General features: G+C 42.1%; 1 protein-coding gene across 1 annotated transcript in view; it reads right to left on the reverse strand.

The window, feature by feature from the left end:
* GRIN2B (glutamate ionotropic receptor NMDA type subunit 2B) overlaps positions 1-22,246 on the reverse strand; it is a 407,054-nt gene that overhangs the window by 90,200 nt on the left and 294,608 nt on the right. Inside the window, exon 5 of the mRNA XM_044227133.1 lies at positions 15,140-15,254. Coding sequence (XP_044083068.1) covers positions 15,140-15,254 — 115 coding nt within the window. The remainder of the gene's footprint in view (positions 1-15,139; positions 15,255-22,246) is intronic.

Raw genomic sequence — 22,246 nt, forward strand, 5'->3', positions numbered from 1 at the left:
CTGTATTTGCCCTGGACACAGATGTCCTTTTGAAGACTGTACTCGGAATTCTCAGCTGCCCCCTAGAGACTCCGAGGTGAACTGCAGTAAGCTTTCAAAAGACCCTGTCTGCTCCATAAATACCCGGTTCCTTAAACCTGAATGTACCCATTCTCAAAGAAGACATTCTAGATCTTAAGGAGGGGCTGAATCTTTTCTGAATTTACTTCAGTTCTGTGAGTTTCAAACTTCTATAAGAACTAGGGAGATCATTAATAAAAGGGAGAAGACATTGGCCGGGGGCGGCGGGTTGGTGGGGGGGGAGGGGGCGGTTAGTAGTGGGAGAGAGGAGTGACTGGATTGAACTGGAGAGCGTGCATTCCATCCAAAGAAGGCTACATCCCTTGGGTCCAGCAGAATGTGAGCCCGGTGTTGCCACTCCCCCAATTTCTTCAGGAAATCCAGAGATCTGAAGTTCTAAGGGGAAATCTCTAAATTCTTAAATGCCAAAAACCAAGTTAATCTTAAATATACCTCTCTTGAGCCACACAGAACATGTCTATGATCCCAAAGCAGTCTGTGGACTGCAGTTTATCGCTTTTCCTAAACATCCTCACTAAGGCCTCCTGTAGTGTCACATCATGACCTCCAGGGTCACATGGAGACAATGGAGAAAGTCATTACCCCAACAGCTGCAAAAACAGTGTCCTGCTCACCTGCTTCTGGTTAAAGCAGGCAACTTACTAAACAGTTGGGCCTAATGCGTCTTGATTCTTTGGAAAAATCAGTCAATATTGGGATGTTTATAGCCTAATGTGTCAAGTTCCAAATTCTCTGAAACCTAGGGAAAAAACGGAAGATCAAATACTATCCACATTTCCCCCGCAGCTCAGAGGTGGGGTCTCAATATAAAACAGGATCAATATAAAGTTTAAGCAAAGTCTTATAAATACACTGTGAAAAGTTTTTACTGTTAATTTCAAACAACAGCCACTGGACATATTCCTTAGGAATGAAACTGGCAACTTACTTAAAATAATAAAGCCATTTTCCAAAATTCTCTCTGGGGGATGATGTCATGTGGCTGAGAGCCAAGGCATGCTATCTCTCACCGCCCTAATAGCACCTTGGTGCCCTCTGAAATCCCATTTATTTACTACTTGATGTGTTCATCGTCCGACCTTCCTTAACAAGACATAAACTCCCTGAGGGCAGGGAACCTGTTGGTCTTCTTACTGTTTACCCTGCACCCAGAAGTGTGCCTGGCATTTGGTAGTGATTCTGGAGAAATCTGCTGAATGAATAAACCCAGACTACCAGCCTCGTAGAGGGAGTTTCTGAATACTCCATACCCCAGGGATGGGTAATTCCAAATCTCTTGGAGTGAGTGGGACAGGCCTTAACTCTTTCTTGCCAAGCTTCTGGGTTTGTCCTCCACTTTATGGAAGGACAGAGACTCAGTTTTATTTCACAGTTAATGGCTGGAAAATAAAATGAGAACGGAGGACAATGACAGAGTGGCCATCTTAAATATCCATTAAACAAATACTTCTCTTGTCCTTGTGAAAAGGAAACGTCTGTGATAAACTATCCCTGCGTTTTCTAGGTCAAAATTCAGATCGTTGGGCCTTGCTTTTGGAGCTTCTAGGGTACAGCCGGAGGTGTGCATTTCAGATAAGGTACTAGGCTTGCCAAAGCTACTGGTCCGGACACCACACTGAGGACACCGGTGGGGCAAACTGTGGAACACTATTCAGACATCAATTGCTAACTATCGTCCCCTTTATATTCGACCCTGACTAGGACTGTCTTTTGACATAAACCACTTTTCTTTATGGAAGGAATTCCTTTAATGGTTGTGGGCCAATCTCCTCACCACACAGCAGGGAGGCCATGAAGGGGAGCCTGGCGGTTCTTTATCACCAACCACAAAGTGGTGGTTTATTACAATGAAACAAAACCCAAGGAGATCAAATGGCACAAGGACACACTACAAGGTTTCGGAAACTGTCATTACTGTTTAATGTGTTTTGGTTGTTATTCAAAGGTTACCCGCAACCCACAAATATGACAAATCTAATAAAGCAGGTTTTTAGTTCCCTGATGCCTGGTTGATGGGCCAGCATGGACTGCCATGCCAAGTCATGGACTTTGCCACTATTTTAAGATTCAATATTTTAAAAATCTTTGTGTAGGGCTCCTGGGTGGCTCAGTCGGTTAAGCATCTGCCTTTGGCTTGGGTCATGATCCCAGGGTCTTTGGATCAAGTCCCATGTCAGGTTCCTGGCTCAGTGGGGAGTCTGCTTCTCCATCTGTCCCTCCCCCAACAACTTGTTTGTGCTCTCTCTCTCCCCTCCAAAAATAAAATCTTAAAAAAAAAAAAATCCTTGTGCAAAAAGTTTAACAACAAAGGAGGAAAGCTGGCTCATTATGAATTTATCACTGAGCATGTCAAGAAGTCTGCTATTTCCCAGTGCCTTTCTTTCTGTGACTAAGCCCAAAATTCAACTTCATTCTGTGTATGCCATTGTCATTTCTCTTCCCTTTCTTGTTGTCTAGAACCCAGTTTCGATTGTGTTATCACTGGTTTACAATATGTTCAGTAAAGCAACTGAACATTTGCAAAGCACTTGCTACAAACCAGATACTGTACTAAGAATCTGACATGAATTAAAACTTACTTGATCCTCATGGCTGTTCTTCCCATTTTATAGATGAAATTGAGGAAAAGAAAGGTGGAACAACATTCATTTATGCTTCTGTAGACAAACCACTGTGCTGTGCAGAGGTGAGCTATGATGCCTCTTGGCCTTTAAACTATGCCTGAAAGGACACGTTTAATGATCCAAGGTTAAGAGGAGAGCATAAGCAAAGGCACATAGGCATAAAAGTACAAGAAGTGTTGGAGAAGCTCTAGTGGCAATTATGTTGGCGCAGGGACTAAATGCAGGGAGATGAAGGACGAAGGAAATGGGAAGGTGGGTCAGTCTTGAATGCTGTGACCCGTGGACTGGGATAGGGAGTATACTTTGTCCTGTGGAACCATTTCCCAAATTTCCCTCATTCAGTCACCACTGTAGCAATTTTGTCCATATCTGTGTATCACCTAGGCTATTTTTAATTTCATATATGCAATAGTCTTCCTTTTAAAAATGCACTTAAAAATTTCCTATTACTGTAAATGTGAGACAAGTGTCACTCGCCAAAGACCGAGAACTATAAACATAAATAGATGATAATTTAAATAAAAAAATACTCCTCCCTCTTAAATTAACATGTACTGCAGTGAGACCCACAACTGCATTTGGGGACACATTTAATCGGCTGTGATGAATCACAGGATATGAGTGTTCTTATTCATTGAATTTGGCTCTTTCATCTATATATATGAAAGATATATATATTTAATGTAAGATATATGTAATCTTAATGAACCTTCCTCTTGTTTTACATGAGATCCCCAAACTCCTCTCTTTTAGTGAGTTGAGTCCATAAAATATTTGGTTGATTGTGTTTTATGTAAAGCTAAGTTAAAATTTCATGTCCGTCTCCTAAGATTTAAGGGCTGTTTTGTAGGTCAGCTATTTTAAATTCCCCTTGGTGTTTCACCATTTCTCCACACTTCCAGCTGCTGTCTGATCAAGGGGGCTGTGTGGCCCCAGCACCGCCGGCATGGCGGCTGCCTTTTAGAAGAGCCTGGTATGCAGAAGATAACAGTTTCCTAGAAAATCCCCTTGACGAGATCAGGACCTGGACAGCTGTTTCTGTAGGTGGCTATGCCTTTATTAGTGAAAGACACGTGTTTGTCCTCACAGTTTTGAGGAGATAGGTTCTTGCTCTCCACTGAAAAGAGGGTGTGTGTGTGTGTGTGTGTGTGTGTGTAATAATAGGCAGTGAGGAGGTACAGGGATACAGAAATGCAGAAGAGCTTTTTTTGTGTGTTATTGTTCTTTTCTTTCTTGCCTCTGTCCTCCCCTCTCTCTCTTCCTTCTTCCTTTTTGTTGATCTCAGGAAAATGTTATTCTGAAATAGCCAGTCACAGTCTGGGCTAACGGCTACTACTTCCCTGTCTCAAGCGTTTCCATGGTATGATTTGTCCTCTGGTCTACACAACTGTTCCCACTAATGTTGCTACACTTTGGTCCTATCAGTCTAGTTGTATTCTTCTAGCTTTCGCCTGTTAAGGCACAATGTATGTGGGACGTCAGTGGAGCTGGATATAAATGTCTACACCCAGCTCTGCCCCTCATCTGTGTGCCTTTGGGCAAATCATGTGACCTGAGTCTCAGTTTACTTATCTGTACAAGCATATGCCAAAGGTTTAATAGGAATCAAAATGAGATCATATACACTAAAGTTCCTGATAAACCACCTTGTTAATGAAGTGTTCTATCAATGTCAGTTGCCTCAATGGCCAAACCTCAATTCTAGGCTAGCCTGTTCTAGAACTGCACATCTTTCCCTTCTCCTAGAGGGAAAATAAAGGTCTTGTTTGTTTTACTATTCTATAAAGAGAATGCTGAGGTGGCTTAACTACCCACCAGAAATTCTACTTGCGAGGTACTATTCTGTTCCTTTGCCAGCAAGTTCCTTTCCCTAGAGGATGAATGAAGAAAAATGGTACATAATACAGGAATAGCCAAAGACAATGATTTTAGAAGATATCCTACACCAAACACTTGAAATAGAAAAATGCGAAAGGCTATCTAGAGCAGTTTGGCATAAACACAGAATGTCGTGTCCCCTGGAAAATATAGCAAAGGGGAATGGTTTTCCTCTACTAGATGCCCATCAGTCTCTTTATTTGCCTCCCCAAGATCACACTTTTCTTCTCGCCTTTCCCCTAGCACAGATTTGCTTTAAGTTTAAACCTTCAGAATATTTAACTGACAGAGCCAAGTCCTAGAATACCTGTTAAACCAGCAGTGGGCAGCCATTATGACAGTGGAGAACACCTGGATTATACCAGATGAGAACTTCCAAGCCATCTCGGACCCTCCCTCTCTCCTCCCAACTCTCTGTCTCTATGTAGATATAGAATAGATCTATGCATACATACAGATAGAGAGACATGCATACATGTACATATAACCAAATGTTCCCCATACAATGAACCAAGTGTTTGCCAAATTATGAATAGAGACAATTCTAAAAGAGAAAATAATAAAATCAGTCCAAAGGATTGGAGTTCAGTGGCTATTGTAAGAGATTTATATCCAGGCTTTTTGTTAATAGTTTTCATTCTTGAAGACCATTTATTTTCTTCATTGGCCAATACTTCCTTTCAAAGCTTTGTATTGCAGGCCGATTAGCAGAGTTAACATGCCAAGGTCAGAGCTTTTCTCCCTGTGTACATGGATTCTGTTTATCCTGCTCCAGGCCAGCTCTCATAAATAAGTATTGCAGAGAGCGAGGCTGTGTACGGACTAGTACAAATCCATCATCACTGCACGAAAAACCCAAAGCAGATGATCTTGTCATGCTGTCAATAGAGCTTGTTGGTATAGGACATCCAGATATTATAGTTTTAATGTCAAACTTCAGATCTCAGCGCAAGTCGACATGCCATGAATGTATGCAGAAAGTATATGTAAAAGTATAAAAAGAATAGCACCCTGTTAGAGAGGCCTGGACAATGTGGAGGGCTCATCAGCCTATAGATCACATGAGTTAGACAAGGGCTTCCCCCACTGGTGCAAGAAGGGGATTGAGCTCCCTTCCTCCTTGCCTCTTGTGCCATGGAGAACAAAATACCTCAAGAAGGGTTGACACACCAAGCATGAGGCCTACGAGTTCCTTGGGAAAATGGGTCTGAATTTTCCAAGCCTCCAACTCTCAAGACAATGATCCCAATGATGAAAACTGCAGACAGATAACCACATGGCCAACCCCATTCTCTGTTTGTTCCAACTATTAAACATAAGAAATAATCTTATCAGCAAAGTTAGAGGGCAACACACTCAACCAGAAGATCAAAAGGGGAAGAAAAAAAAAACTCTCCAGAAGACCCTGCAGACCAGGAATCACAAAGGAAAAACTTCCATTTCAATTACATCTATGTCCATTGGCTGTTAATGAATTAATATTACCCAAGCAATTCTCAGCTTAAGGACTCTCATTTTTAGCATTTAGGGACATTAGATAACAGGAAAAGTGGTCAAACTTGTTACTCTGAAAAACAGTCGTATGGCATCAAAGTTGAACCATCAAAAACTCTGTAATTACTTTCACAAGTATCAGTCTTTATTTAATACAAAACATCTGGTCATGAAGGACCAGTCTACATAAATAGGATATATTCTCACGATGGGATATTAGACAGTCATCAAGTTTCATGATTTGGATAATATCAACGAAATAGGAAAACATCCACACTATTATAGTAAGAGAAGAAAGTAGATTATAAGCTGTTCATAAGTTGTATTCTCGGGGCACCTGGGTGGCTCAGTGGGTTAAGCCTCTGCCTTCAGTTCAGGCCATGATCTCAGGGTCCTAGGATTGAGCCCCACAATGGGCTCTCTGCTCAGCAGGGAGCCTGCTTCCCCTTCTCTCTCTGTCTATCCCTCTGCCTACTTGTGACGTCTCTTTCTCTCTGTCAAAAAAATAAATAAAATCTTAAAGAAAAAAATTTGTACTCTCAATTCTACTGTATTACCTTTGTTACACACACACAACATAAACAGAAAAAAGCATCAGTGAGAAGTGGAAACAATGTAAATACTAAATCTTTGTATTTGCAGACTTTATGATAAGAAAATCCTATATGTTTTGACCTGCATATAAACACAAGAGACTTCTAACCTGTATACCACTGTCTCTTCTTCAATACCACTAGTGGAAGAAGTATTATAACCTGGAAATTAGAAAGAGAGTTCAGAGGATTCAAGAGCCAACCACGGATAATTATCATGAAATGAGAATCTCCATAAAACTTAAACAAGATGGATGACAGCCACCTTTTACTTTAGGGGATGCTTTCCTCTTTACTGTGTTTTGTTATGCCAGAGCTTCACTCTCCACATTCAAGCCTGTTTTTCCTCTTCCATCAGCACGTATAGGTTTCAAAAGTAAAGTCAACCAAGTTTATCTTGTTCTTTCATCCCTTTGTTCAGCTGCTGACGACCAACATGAAGACAACTAGCCTTTCTGAAATGACATTTTTGAAGTCTCTTCCCTCAATACATCCTGTTCTTCTCTTCAAATTTATTTTAGATTCGACGCTGTGGACCAAGTGTAAAAAGAGCAGTGTTGAGACACTGGGGGTTAAGGGTATACTTTCTCCTCCCAGGGCCTGGTCCCCAGTGGAATCTTTCTGGAACCCCAGGAAAGGGGTTAATAAACAGGGTGTTTCATGGCTCTGGGAGCTCAGGGAACAAGAGGGGAACACTTGGATAGGAGAGGCTGTGATAACCACAACTCAGAAAGGCAGCCAAAACATGTCATCCAGGCACGCTGTTTGTAAGCCACGGTCATGAATAGGAGCAGAGTCTCTACTAACCAAGAAACATGAAACATCCACTCAACTACTGGACCATGTCAAAGAGTAAGATTGAAACACCACCTTAAGTTATAGACATTTTAAGTGTCATAGTAAGCACCTTTCCCCTTGCAATACCTTTTTACTTATTTGAGAGATAGAGAGAGCATGAGAAGGGGAGAGGGAGAGGGAGAAGCAAGCTTCCCTGCCAAGCAGGGAGCCTGATGCAGGACTCCATCCCAAGACCCTGGGATCATGACCTGAGCTGAAGGCAGATGCTTCACCAACTGAGCCACCCAGACTCCCCTCTCTTTGAAATACTTTTGTAGGTATATATAATGGTACATTTTATCTTATCCCCCACAAGTGTTTTTAGTAAGCAAAATGTCTATAATGAGTCTTTTAATAAATTATCTTTATAAGAAAATCATAAATGTTGTTTCTCCTTTTCCTCCCCAGCCACTAGGAAAGCTACAACACTAATTTGGTGGGAGCAATGTTTGGTTCATGGTCGGTGCTCAATAAATTCTTTGTGGAAAGGAAGGGCAGGAAAGCACAGGGAAGAAGCGGGGAGAGAGAGAGGGAGGGAGTGAGTGAGGGAGGGAGGGAGGGAGGGAGAATGGAAGGAAAAATTAAAGCCACATACTTCATGCACAGTTGTTTGGGCTGGGCTGTATACTGCAGAGTGAGGAGGACATATCCCATTTTTAGGACTTCTGAAGTCATCCCCTGGTGGTGTTAACATTTCCACTACTCAAAACTTCTCTCTATTAAGAAGTCCTCCCTATAGCTAATATAAATCCTCTCTGCTTGATCTTAAGCCCACTTATCTGGTTCTGTCTCAGAGGAGAAAGTGAACAGCTGATCTCAACACTTGGTACACTAAGTCTTCATACATTTAAAGAGAGTAAGTCATCACTTCGATGCCTTTTCTTCTTCCCCTTAACAAACCCAATTCCCATAGCCTTCCTCCACGGATCCTGTTTTCTAATCCCTTAATCCAATGATGCACATTAGTTCTCAGTTCCAAGTTGCTAAAAATAGCATGTTGTCAAATGGCAGTACCAGGAGACTCAGAACAAACACCCCCAACATGAGAAGCTTCTGTTTCACCTCCTTGGACAACCTCTGTAGAGTCTGAAGAGAGCTTGGATTATTCCCTGGCCCCTTCTCCAAGGGTGGGAGGTGGAACAGTTTGTACAGGTGTGTTCGGGCTGTCACAGAGTATTTACTCAGTAATGTCTCACACTGGGCTGCGCACAGACACACCGCGGGTAACCAAACAGACGGGTTCCTGCTCACGAGTAGTCTGTCAGTTTGGATGTGAGTGACTGAGTATGTGTGTGTCTCTGTGTGTGTATATGTGTCTGTGTATATGTGTGTATATGTTTGTGTCTCTGTGTGTTGTGTGTGTATATGTGTATCTGTGTGTGTCTGGGTGTGGTGTGTCTGCGTGTATGTGTGTGCGTTTGTTTATGTCTGTGTGCATGTGTGTGCACATGTGCACGCATGCATGGGAGGAGATGGAGTGGCTGTTTATTTTGTCAGTTAACAGCTTTCAAGCAGCACCTGCTGCAGTAGCTATCAACCTCTGTTGTATCATCACCAAACGGATCATTCTGGAATACGATCCTCGTCACCCTCAGGTGCTTGCATTGCAGAGCAACCCCAGCCTGGACTTGCCACTGTCTCCTGGCTATGAGGCGGTCGGAGGCAAACAGCATCTCATAACCTGCCTCCTTCATCCCAGGCTCCAGATGCTGGGGGAGCATTTGGTCTTATTATGTTGTTGCTGTTGCCACTCTTGGGGACCTTCCTTCTACCGGTTTAGTACCCTTCTTCTCTCCCCACGATTGATCCATTAATTCATAAATACTGTTATAGGCCCAGCAGTGTGTGCTAAGTACTTCTATTCCTAGCCCTTCTTTCAGGGGTAGAGGGAGTTGTAATATTTCAGCAGTGCAAGCCTTGGATGATAACTGGGATCTGGGGAGCCAAAATATGACCAGATGAACTGAGAGTGTTTTAATCTACATAAAGAAGGGCATTTCCCGATAGGCGGAGGCAGAGAAGAGGAAGTGGGCTTATAAAATCTGCCTCCTATCCTTGAAAAGGCAAGCAGAGAGGTAACCCATACATTCCCTCCTGCGATTCAGACCCGGAAAGTCCCTCCAAAGACTGTTTACCTCTTACAGCCTGAAAATGCACCATCATCATTTCTTGAAGTCATTACTCAGAACACACCCCCACTGCATTTCATTTTTATTATCCCCATTTTAGGAACGATTAAATGGAAGCAGAGAGCAGTAGCAATGAAGCACATCATGAGAGGCTCTGATAAAGACAGAAGCCTGAATGCTCGTTGGAAGTGCTTCTCCCAGCCAGACTATTTTTAATGCAAGTCAATGCAGCTGTCCCACACTTAGAGACAAGACTTACAAATAAACCCACTCTGCACACATTTGTCAACCATTCCCCTGCCCTTTCCCACTCCCCCATGCTGCCCCTGCACACATGTATGTGTGCACTCCCTGTGAAACAGTCTTTTCCATGTCCCTACAGACCGAAGAGATTACTCAGCTTTCTGTGAGTGTGATTCTGATCCAAAGAGCTCTCCACTAGGCTAGCCCCCGCCCCATGCCTCCTTAGTAGCTACTTACATAGGATATCATTAAGAGTTCACAAGAGCAGGAGCTGTTTTTTTTTTTTTTTAAGGAGGTTGAGTAAATACATAAAATTTTTATATGCTTTAAGTGTTTTCAGAGAAAATACATAAGACCCTGGAAACAATGATTTCTCAGGGGAGGGACATGGGGGAACCGAGAATCGCAGATAAGAGGATGTTCTTTTTACTGGATCCCCTTCTGTACCATCTGATTTAGAACTGAGCGCAATGTTACCTCAGTGAAGAAGGAGGGCACCGACCGACATTTGTTGAATACTGCCAATGTTTCAGTCACTATTAACCGGTGTTTTACTACAAAATCTCCTTTGATCTTTATAACAGTGTAAAACCCTATTTTACAAAAGGGAAATAGAGTCAGGTGGTTTGGTCGCCTGGTTTATTATGCAGCTGATAAATGGCAATGGGGGACATTCAACTGAGCTTTTTTTTTTTTTTTTTTTTTTTTAATCATTTAAATTCCGTCAGCCAATGTGTAGTACCTCATTAGTTTCATCTTGGCTCTTTCTGATTTCCAGAACCATGCTCAGTCCCAGATTATGCTGCCTAGACGTCAAGTCTTTCAGAAGGAGTCAGATTTATAAGACAACAGTCAGATTTATAAGACAATATAAAGCCTGAAAGAATATAGCGATGGCCCATCACATGGTTTACACCAGCATCTGAGGGAGTCTTCCTCAGCCCGAGGCTTCTTGTTGAAAGCTGCTGAGGCTTGTCACCCCTGGGAAGTTGGGCCTTGCTAAAATGGCCCCCCACTCTGTACCCCAAAGCTGCGCTGCTCACACCCACTGAGGGGCCTGCCCCTGCTCTCCCGTGCTCTTTAGTAAACCAGTCTGTCTACCTGGGAGACTTTCAGGTGGAAGTGAACTAACACCCCTAAGCATATGGGTTCTTCACTTATTTAACAGTTATCCTATGAGTGGTCACTCTGGGCCAGGCGCTCTTCATAAGTGTTAGGATTACAGAGGTGAACAAGGTCCTTGCTTCCAGGAAGCATCTGTCCTGGTGTGAAGAGATGGGCAATAAACAATCAGGCAAACAGGCAAAACATCAGGTAGAAAATACACTGAAGAAAATTAAAATCAGCTGTTCTGACTAGGTGGCAACATTAGCTCGAGTCATCAAGGAAGGCCTTCTTAGGAAATGGTATTTATCTAAATGACAAGAATGACAAATATTCCTGGGAGCTACTGTTCTTAGAAACAAACTCAGGTTCGGGCGCCTGGGTGGCTCGGTGGGTTAAGCCGCTGCCTTCGGCTCAGGTCATGATCTCAGGGTCCTGGGATCGAGGCCCGCATCGGGCTCTCTGCTCAGCAGGAAGCCTGCTTCCCTCTCTCTCTCTGCCTGCCTCTCCATCTACTTGTGATTTCTCTCTGTCAAATAAATAAATAAAATCTTTAAAAAAAAAAAAATAAAAGAAACAAACTCAGGTTCCTTTCATATGCTTCAGCTCACACTCCAACTCCATTCCAAGCCCTTACTTATTTACAATGTGGAATTTGCAATCCCAGAAGCTAGAGCCAGAGAGGACTCTAGAAGTCTTCTTAATCTCATGCCATGAGTTTAGATGTGAGAAAAGAAAGATCCAGAGAGGTGAAAAGAGCAGGTCACCTAGCTAGTTAGGGGCATGACCAGAAGCTGTGGGTCCTGTCTTTTAGCCCTAATGAGGCCACAAATCTAGATTCCTTCTCCATTTATCTTCCCAGTGTCCATCTCCTCATTGAAGATTCTTTGCCCTATGTCTACCTCTATGGAGTCCACAGCCACTAACTCTTCCCTGACCACATGGAAACTTCTAGAATGGCATCAGAAATCCTGAGAATACAGAGCGTCCTGGGGGTCAGGATAATGGGGAAAAAAACTTCCCATGTATACTTCCCAGGGCACAATTTTAGCATATCTCAGACATGTTCTAGGTCTGTGCCTGGTTCCTGCCACCCTTCCTGCCCACAAGTGAGCCCTAACAAGGGGTTCCACACTGGGGAGCCTCCTGGCTCTGTGAACTCAATAAACAGTAAAGACTCCCCTCTCTTTAGCAATGTTTCCTGATTTAACCAAGTCAGCATGAAAATTTTCTCTGATCCCACTGCCTCCCAAAAAGCCTTGTAAAAAGATTAACCACAGACTTTCTTTAAATAACAAGCTTCCCTAGTACATTTAAAGTATGATCTATGAAAACGCAATCTACATAAAGATTTTATCTCTCCTCTGTCTCAAAAAAGAGGTATTGCATCAAGGGCAATAGCATAAACTTGGATTCTTAATGATAGATTTTAGACTCTTGTATTATGCAATGGTTCTCATTCATCTGACACATACTTACTGAATTGCTCTATGCAATACGCTTGTCTAGTTGTTGGGAGGACACAGCGATATAAAGACACAGCCTCTGCCATTTGGAAGCACACAAAAATGCAACTCTCACACCAACAGATCGGACAGTGCTACAACAGAGGTAGGAACAAAAGCTACAGGGGACAAGGGAATGTGAGAGATTGTATCTCAGTCAAAGATCAGAGAAGACAATAATATTTTAATTGGGTTTCAAAGGATGGTTATGATTTATATAATTGGACAACCCATTCCAGAAAAAGGAAACATCATGCCACACTGTAGGAAGCAAGATGTACAGAGAGAGCCCAGTGTAGCTTGATGGTGAGACAAGAAATAGCAAGGGAGAGAAGATAGACCTTGAAAGGTAGATCAGAGTCCTAAATGCAAGAAGAAAGCCTGGGCCTGATGCGTAAACCACAGAAACTCCGAGCAAGTTTTGGGCAGAGAAAGAACGTAATCAGAGTTGTGCCTTAGGAAACTCATCCTAGTAGCCATGTCCGGGACTTATCTGAATGGATAAAGGTAGGCATCAAGGACAGGGTGGCCCATTTAAAAAATTATCACATGGCTCCTGGCTCATATAAGGAGGAATAAATTCAAGAGCCACTGTAAAGGTAGAATTGTTAAGAAGGGAAGGGATCCATATCCCAGGGAGGTGTGTCTGGTTTTGGAAAGTGGGGGCTGGTCACAGGCCTCAGATTCTAGCCTAGAGGAGTCAGCATGAGTGACAGGAAGTGGTGTCTCTTTAAGGAAGGACAGGTGTGAGATGCCCCATACTTGAGGCAGGCATCATGAGTCTACCGCATCAAAGCTACCCCAGCTGGACATCTCTGATCCACGTATGAAGCCTCAGTTAGTAATAACCCTTCTCCTGGAGACACACAGAAGTACCTGTTTTACATGAGGTCCCAGAATACTTCTTAAATTATTATGTCTCTGTAGCAGCAGTGAAAGCGGCTTGATTGGGTGAAGAGCAGGAGCCCAGGGGAAAGCACTTCTGAACAAATAATAACTCAGCAGAGGGAGCGCAACGTTAATCAAGAATGCAAGAGATGTTCTCCGCCCTGTAGCTGTGCCCTGAGGTAAGGAACTACAGGACAGATGGAGTTCTTTCAACTTGAAGAATAAGGCCCCGGGTTTCTACTACGTGAGCCACACGTGCTGTTTCCCAGGTGAGCATTCATACAACTACCTGTCCAGGGCTCTCTGTGGAGATGGTGAATTTCAAGAAATTTATCCCTGGTTTCTTTTCCTGGCTATTCCTTCTAGAAATATATAGTCTGGTCCCCATTCCAGTCAGAACCATGCTGACATCCTGACGTTTGTTCTCAGCCAACTGACCCACAGAGTCCATAGAAATTGTCTTAAATCAGTGTATCCCAGCATGTTTTACAGAACAGGAATTTCATGAACAAAAGGGTCTCAGAGTAAAACAAATTCGGGAAATACCAGATTAAGTAAAATCAAATATGGTTCCTGGCTATTGATAGGACTCCTCTGAACTTTCTAAAGTTGACATGTTCTGGGAAGCTCCCAGAATGAGAAAGCAGAGGGTGGCATCCCCAACCTTATTTATCCATAGAACCATTTCTCAGCAAAGCACCCCAAAGAACAAATGACCTGAAGAACATACAAAAGAAACACCAGGGCTGACGTTACTCTCAGGAACTTCTATATTTAAGTAGGAATGAGGGATAACAATAAAAGCAAATACCTATTAAGTACTTACTATGTGCCAGCCACCTTTCTAAGTCGTTTATGTATATTAATATATTTAATCCTCATAACAATGCTGTGATCTTGGTACTATTTTTTTTTAAGATTTTTTATTTTTATTTATTTATTTGGAAGAGAGAGAAAGAGAGAGAGCGCACAAGCAGGCAGAGCAGCATGCAGAGGCAGAGAGAGAAGCAGGCTCCCCGCTGAGCAAGAAGCTGGACGTGGGACTCGATCCCAGCACCCTGGGATCATGACCTGAGCCGAAGGCAGCCACTTAACCAACTGAGCCAACCAGGCATCCTGGTACTATTGTTCTTTAGTCCCATTTTATAGATGAGGAGACTTGAGGCAGAGTAGTTAAGAGATTTGTCCAAGGTCTTAAGTAGACAAGTTTGTGAGTAGAGGAGCTAGAATTGAGCCTAAGTAGTCCAGCACCCACAGAAATTAATTTCCAATTGGTAGAGTTTCAGACAATGGGATCAGCTGGCAGTGGGAGAGGTCCTGAAAGGAGCCTAGCACGGCAAGCCTGTAATCACAGTAAATTCAAACCTGCGTGCTTACAAATTAGGTTTCATCAACTTTCCCAGGATACTATGTAGGATACAATTTCTGAATCGTATCACTGATTTGACTTCTTCACCAAATTATGTTATTTTATACACGTATACTCTCTTCCATTAGGACAAAGTCATGATTCAGACAGCACCGTAACCAATAAAAATGGTAATGCATAAAGAAAATAGTCTTTTGATTAACCAAAGGAGCAAGAAAATAAAGATGCAAGTTTGAGAAACAGCTTCTCCTATGTTCTTCAAAATACTGCCCTCTTACTTCCCAGCTCAGAAACCAAAACCAAGGTTTGGTTTGGTTTTCCCTGAATGTGTTGCAAAATCTTATAGCCCTATGTCATCTACTTTGCTCGAGAATTGCCAAAAGATATGTCCTACCCTCTCCCACTTCCTCTCCTTGTTCAGAAGGATTATCACCAGTTTCGGGTGCATCTGGTAGCCATCTTCACTGAAGGACAGATTTCTTCCCTCAAAGGTGACATTGATCAGATACCTGTAAAGACAGAATAAAAGAAAAGGTTACTGGTACGAAGAAGGTAAGCCAACAACAAGATAGTTAGGAAGACAGAGAAAAAGGTAAATGGAGACAGACACATAGATATACAAATATTACTGAGAAACCTGGTATCCCTCCAGCTCCCATTTGGTTATGCACAGAGTTCCAAGCTTTCACATAATAGGAATAACAGGAAAAGATAAAAAGAAACCTACTTGATTAGGTCTGTAAGGCTTGAGTGAGATAACTTACCACAAGGCCTGGTCCATAGTCAACCCTCCTTAAGCGTTAACAATTATTCACTTCTAGAAGGACTCCATTAAAGGGTGAAGGTTGTAGAAGAAAAGAAAGTGGGAATGTACCAAGACACTGTTCTGCTAAGAAAGGTGGCATATTGAGCACTAGGTCTCTCTGCCTCCCAGAAATATGCACATATTTGTGAACTCTTATTAAGATGCAGCCCAGCCCATATTTCTAAGAGCTGGGTGATGAGTGCAGCAGTCAGGATTGCACTGGTTGCACAAGATGTATCGGGAGACCAGAGCTATTGCATTTGTGTAGAGTGAACAGAAAATCCCAGGGGTCTGTGGGGAAGGAGGGGAGGTATTTTAGAAAGTATTCCAGGTACAGGCACATAAATGACCAGGAACCCTGGAAGTAACTAGAGTCAGACCAATGAAACTGTCTTCCTCCTCACACCTGCACCTACAGCTCACCCCATTCCCCTGTTGACTGCTCTGACCTGAGGAAGGGTTCCCTCGCTAGGGATTCCCACAGGCGTGTGCATTACAACCACATTAGTGCAACTGTGGGGATGGTAATTAATGTCCCTTTACCATAATGGCCCAAGGAGTCAATAATGATTAGCCCAGTTTTCACATGACGTGCTACTCTAGAGCCTTGGGCCTGACGTTGCTATGAGACATGTCTCTGCTGAGAAGCAAAAGAGATACTCTGTAGTTGCCACAAGGTTTCCAAGGGGCTTCGGATTTTTCATGACAACAGTTCCTAACACACTGAAGGGAAGAAGAATGCATCAGAAGGCAGCCGGAATGTTCCCCTTCTAAGTCTTCTCATTCAGTGAAATTGTGAGATTCTTTGTTCATCCAGGTAACCTTCGGTTAAGCAACAAGGATACTAAGATGCATATCCTTCAGGCAATTTTAAAGATGACTAGAGAGCATGAACCAAACCTTCATGGACCACCTTCTTACTTCTAGAGCCGCCTGGGCTTTCTCAGCCTGTCATTCTCTGGTCTTACGGTCTTCACAAATGCAATCAAGAGCACCGAGGACCGCAAAAGAAGAGAGATACTCAAACTCTCAGAACTGAAAGAGACTTTCATGATCAACTAGTTCACCACTTCTTACAGTTTATGCTTTCCCTCTACAGCGTAAGATTGGCTCTCTTAGTTCTTCTTGCTATCACAGCACCTTCTACCTCAATGTAGCTATCTCACTGTTGGGCAAAGGTTTTGGGTTTTGTTTTTACTTCAAGTTGAAATTTGCTCCCCTGGAACCCCTAGATCCTGGCCCTCTCCTTAGATATTATAGTCTTAGTCTAATCCTTCTTCCACAGGAAAGCTCTTCAAGTATTCAAAGACATTTATCATGGCTACCGTATAAATTTTAATCTTTGAAGAAAACTTAAGCTCATTTAGTTCTAGAATTTTGCCTTGATAGGTAAACCAAAGCACAGAGAAGTCAAATTAAATTTTCCCAATGTCCCACAGCTAATTGGGAACAGAGATAACGTGTTAAGCCACAGTCCCAGTCCCATGATCTCTTCACCACCCCACCCTGACAGTCATATGCCACGTCAGGTTTAACGTTTCCTGTTCCTTAGTGTAGTTATCACGTGCCATGACTTCAAGTCCCCTCCTCTTATCCCCTGGCTGCTCTTTCTGGACACCTCCCATTGGTAAAAGGGTAGCACTCCTAATTCAACTTGATGTTCCATGTGGCATCTTCCCCGTTCCCTGCACTGCCCCTCATTTCTTAGCTCCTCGCCACTTGCTCAAGCCCATCACCAGTTGGAAAATTATACTCAGGTCTCCTGTAGTTTACAGTCTCAACACTTCAGGCAAAGCCATATATAATTTGTTCCAAGAAAGAATTACAAAGACACAAAACAAAATATTTTAAACTAACAAACCAGAATTTAAGCACCCAATGTAATTAACTTGGAAAGTATGTTCTTATTACAATGATACTGCATTGCTTCAAATAATTTCTGGAACTCTTCACAGAGAAGGTTAATGAGACACGCAAACAAATTTTAGTTTTCTCTCTCTCTCTCTATTTTTTTTTTTTTTTTGAGGAAGGGGAGGAGGAGAAAGGAAGGAAAGGGAAGAGAGGAAGGGAAAGAGAGAGAAATAAGTCACCTGGCTTAAGTACCTTCCTTTTTACTGGACATGGTTCAGAATAATTCTGACTTTACCTGAATTAAGATATGTGATTTTTTAAATGTCTATTTCAAAAGCAATTATAAGAGAAGTTCCAAATATAATTTAAGTAATAAGTGGCAAGAATGGCATCTCACAATGACTTCTTTGAAGAGGACAGCATCGAATCGGGTGTACAAGTTTTAAAATTCAAACTTTCAGAAAATAAACCATACTTATGGGCAAGGTAGTTACTCTATAGTTAAATTTTTCTAGTTGCTCCTTTCTGATTTTTCTTTTAAACTCTTTCTGGGATGTCCTTTCTCTTCCAACTCTACAGGATCATTTTATTCTATCTAGGACCTTCTCACACAGTTTACACTTACCAAATATTGATAAATTTAATGACAACAAACAAAATATTCTTTTCCAAAGTATCCTTTAACCACTCATATCATTCAGCAGAATATAGATTACTCATTCACACTGTGGGTTTTTTTTTTCTTTTTTCTTTTTTTTTGAGTAATTCTCTCCGATGAACCAACATTTAGCTAGCAGTGAGGACCTTGCAAATATTCACCTGCCCTGAACAAGGATGCCCTTTGAATAGCAGAACAAGGCAATCCATTCACTATTAACAGAACTGTGAAAAAAGATAACTGGGACTGTGGTCACTTCTAGGTGTGGGACTTCGGTGCTTGAACCTCGGTCTTTCCTCTTTAAAATGGAAATACCACTCTACCCTCCAGCTTCTCAGGTAAGTTTGAAGTGCTCATAAAATGAAATAATTGATAGGAAAACCACAGAAAATAGGATACAAATATAAGGTTATATAAGAGGAAAATTTCAGAAAAAGAATATATTAGCATGATTTGAATATTTAAAGTAAGAAACCTGCCTCATTTTGGACCTCACCGAGTAAAAGTATGATAACTACATTTTAACGAGACCCAATTACCAATGGAATACACTGGAGGAATGGAGACTGCATTCCACGTAGGGGGATAAACTAGGCCAAATGGTCATAGTAGCCAATTTAACTTTCCACAGGCCTGAAAATATCCAACTACCCCTGGATCTGGCTGCACTTTGCCAATTCTGAACATTAATTAAAACCTCAAAGCTTCCATGTGTAAAAGATTAAACTATAATTAGGAGATGCCACAGCTCTTCTGTTTTTCTCTAAACATGCCATCCTCAAGTATACAGTCAGAAAGCCTAGCTCAAGTGGCAGCCAAATTCAGAAGCTTTTCCTAGAAGACTTGAGACTCCTGGAAGCCCCAGCAAGGCTTGGTATATAAATATACATATATCATTTAATTAGTCTCTAGAATGTAGATAGACCCATAAGAAACCTTACTGTGTCTCATCAAGTTCTAATATTACACAGAATCCCAAATTGTTAGAACCAGAAGAAAATTTAGAAGTTATCCATTGAGAACTCACAGTTTAGAAAGGGGCCAACAGGCTCCAAGATGCTTCCCTCTTTTCCAAGGTGACCTGCCTACTCAGGCCTAGAGTTTAAGTCTTCTGGTTTCCAGTTTGGCCTTCTTTTCACGATTATCACCAAGGGAAGTGAAAGCAGTTTTGCAAGCCCCAGATGTGCATTTTAGTATTCTCATGTCACATGTCATGCCCTGGACCCCGCAGATCCCCAGTACAGACTGCATAAGATAAAATGCATCTCATTTCTTGCTTGACTCCTCGTTGAGAAGAGCCTCAGAACCCCGATGGGCTCCGAGCCAATACATTTGCTTTACATGGCCAAAGTCATAGTCCAGTGGTTTTAATGAGGTCAAGCTGAGGTAAGAAAGCCCTTACGCCTCTTTGACTTTGACCATGCCACTCAGAGCTCATCCACTGCACCGCAGTGGTACCTAAAGCAATGATTTAGCAGTATGTCCTGTGGGGGAGGCATCCCAAAGAGCTCTGCCAGAATCTTCCCAGCGAACCAAGAGCCTCGGCACTGCAATACTCATTCTGCCCTCCAGATTTTTACAAGGCACTGGATTTCTTAATTAGTATCTGTTAACACGGTAATAAGAAAGATAAGTCTCTCACTTCATCCAATCCTTTCATTGCTAGATGAAGCAGATGAAGTGCAGAGGATTCGTGGCTTTTACCAAGATCAGATGACAGGGCTGGAAACGGGATGCAGGTATCCCCACCCTGGGTCCAGCACACATCCCGCTCACACTGCCACATCTCAGAAACAGTGGCTTTTTTTCCTACTCTCAGTTTCTATCCTCTAGATGTTAAGAGCAAAGCAATAAAGGAAAAACAATTCCAGACAGGAGACCAGAATCCTTGACCCCTTGTTTGCAATTTCTAACTCCAAAATTTCATAACTCTGTAAATAACTGAGTCTTTGGCGTGTAACTCACCTGCTAAGGCCTTCAAGTCCCTCATCCATAAAATGGGCTGGTTCGTACCACCAGACACACCTGATGAGGGGAGCACAGGGATGTTCCTCTGACGTGCTCTCTAGTTTGTCTGTGGTTGTTACATTACGACACTCCATTAGCTGGATAGCAAAACCACACATCTTTCAGTCTTTCTCTTATCTCTCTCAACCATTTTACTATGTCACTTAGCACTACTTCATATACACATTTTTTTCTCGAAATAGCAGAAACAATTCCTCACAGGATTAGAAACCATGGACTTGAAAACACTTAAAAGCTACCTACTAAGACACCAGTATTGGGGGAAAGAGGCAGAGATGTGTAACAACTAGACAGCTGGTGTTACAGTTTGATAAACAAAGTAGAAATTTCTGACTTGCCCAAGTTAGAAATTCATGCTTATCAAAGGGAATCTACAATGAACCATCCAATAGAATGCAGCCAACATGGCAGCCCATGGCGAGGGATGAGTCTCCACTACCCAGTGGGCTCCTGTGGGATTAAACCCAGAAGAGGTAACTCATTGGTAAGACATCCTACATGCAAATGATGATCTGGGCAATGCCCCAAAATGCTGGTAGAAAAGACATAAGGGGGAACAAAAAAATAACTGAAGAGGAAAGGACTGCACTGTGTACCCTGCCCCACACCCTCCACCACCATTATCACCGCCACCCAAGCTGCGTAATGTGGTATTTTAGAGCAAGGATGTTGCAGTCACAACCTTGTTCAAATCTTGGACCCACTGGTTCCTACACTGCATGGCAATATTTTCAAGACACATGAATTATTTTATTATTGCCAACCATGGTTTTCTTTTCAAGGAAAAAGGATTTCAAGAAGTTTTAAAGGTTTCCTTCAACCTATAATGTCATATACAAAAATATTAAACCATGCTGTTAAATAAAAGAATTAGAAATACCAGTTTCCTAAGCTGTTGAATGCAGTTCTTTTCCCTTATTTCTGTATAATGATACTTAATAGAGAACCTCAGGGAAAACTAATTTAAAGAGCACATTGTAATATTAATTTATAATTACTCAAAAAAGATTAAAAGTAGTTTGTCTTCCAGTAAATTAAACGTTTGCTCTGAAATGGTGTTTATATCATTAATTTATTTTGCAAACCATTCTTCACAACTCATAAAAGTTTCAAGTTTAGGCTAGTCCTTCTTTAGTTATTTAAATTCTACATCCATGGTGTTAAATTAATGAGATATTAAAGTATCTTGAGGACTGACTGATATAAATTTAATATACTTCCTCCTGCCTGCTGGTGGTGAGGACTATGCTTTGGGCCCTGAGCAGTCTGGGTTGAGCTGCATTTGTGCAAGGGATGAATGGTGAAGCATCAACTCGCCATCTACTGCAATGCTGCATTTGTGCAAGGGATGAATGGTGAAGCATCAACTCGCCATCTACTGCAATGCTGCATTTGTGCAAGGGATGAATGGTGAAGCATCAACTCGCCATCTACTGCAATGAAAAGGCTTCTCAGGCCCTTAGGTCTAAGAGAGAAAAAAATAAATTCTGCTTCATGACTGAATATCACGAATTATTTTTATGTGAAATGAAAGAAAATAGAATAGCACTGTTGGAAGTTGCCCAGCAATCCCAGCTTGAACGTAAGAGGCCAGAGAACATTAACTTTCCTCTAGAAAGATGTTCAATCAGTGGGCATTGGGAATGGCTTGGCCATGAGCTGGAATGACCTCACTCCTGGCCACCTGCAGCACCCTTTCACCGAGTGGGGTCAATGTGACAGGCCGTAGCCAGGGGACAGTTCTCCTCTGGACTGACTGATGGGTCCCTCTGGATCAAACCCAGGAACTGGTCCTCATTCATAAAATAGCCTACACCTAAATGAATGACAAAGCCTAGACAATGCTTAGTAGTGAGGAATAGAAAGCAAATAAAAGAAAGAAACAGAAGAGATTAAGCAAAGAAGAAAGGAATGTAATATGTAATAAACACACACATACACACACACACACACACACACACCCCACCACCAACACCACCAGAGCTTGAAATGTGGTGTGTAAGAGCAAGGACACTGGAGTCAGATGAGCTCTGCACAAGTTCCTGACCTGCCAGTTCTGAAGTTGTATGATCTCACAAATCATTTAATTTCTGTCCCTATTTCTTCACCATAAAAAATGTGCATAGAAATAGTACCTACCTCATAGAACAGCTGTGAGG

Source organism: Neovison vison, chromosome 12, assembly GCF_020171115.1.
Source record: "Neovison vison isolate M4711 chromosome 12, ASM_NN_V1, whole genome shotgun sequence".
NCBI classification, from domain to species: domain Eukaryota; kingdom Metazoa; phylum Chordata; class Mammalia; order Carnivora; family Mustelidae; genus Neogale; species Neogale vison.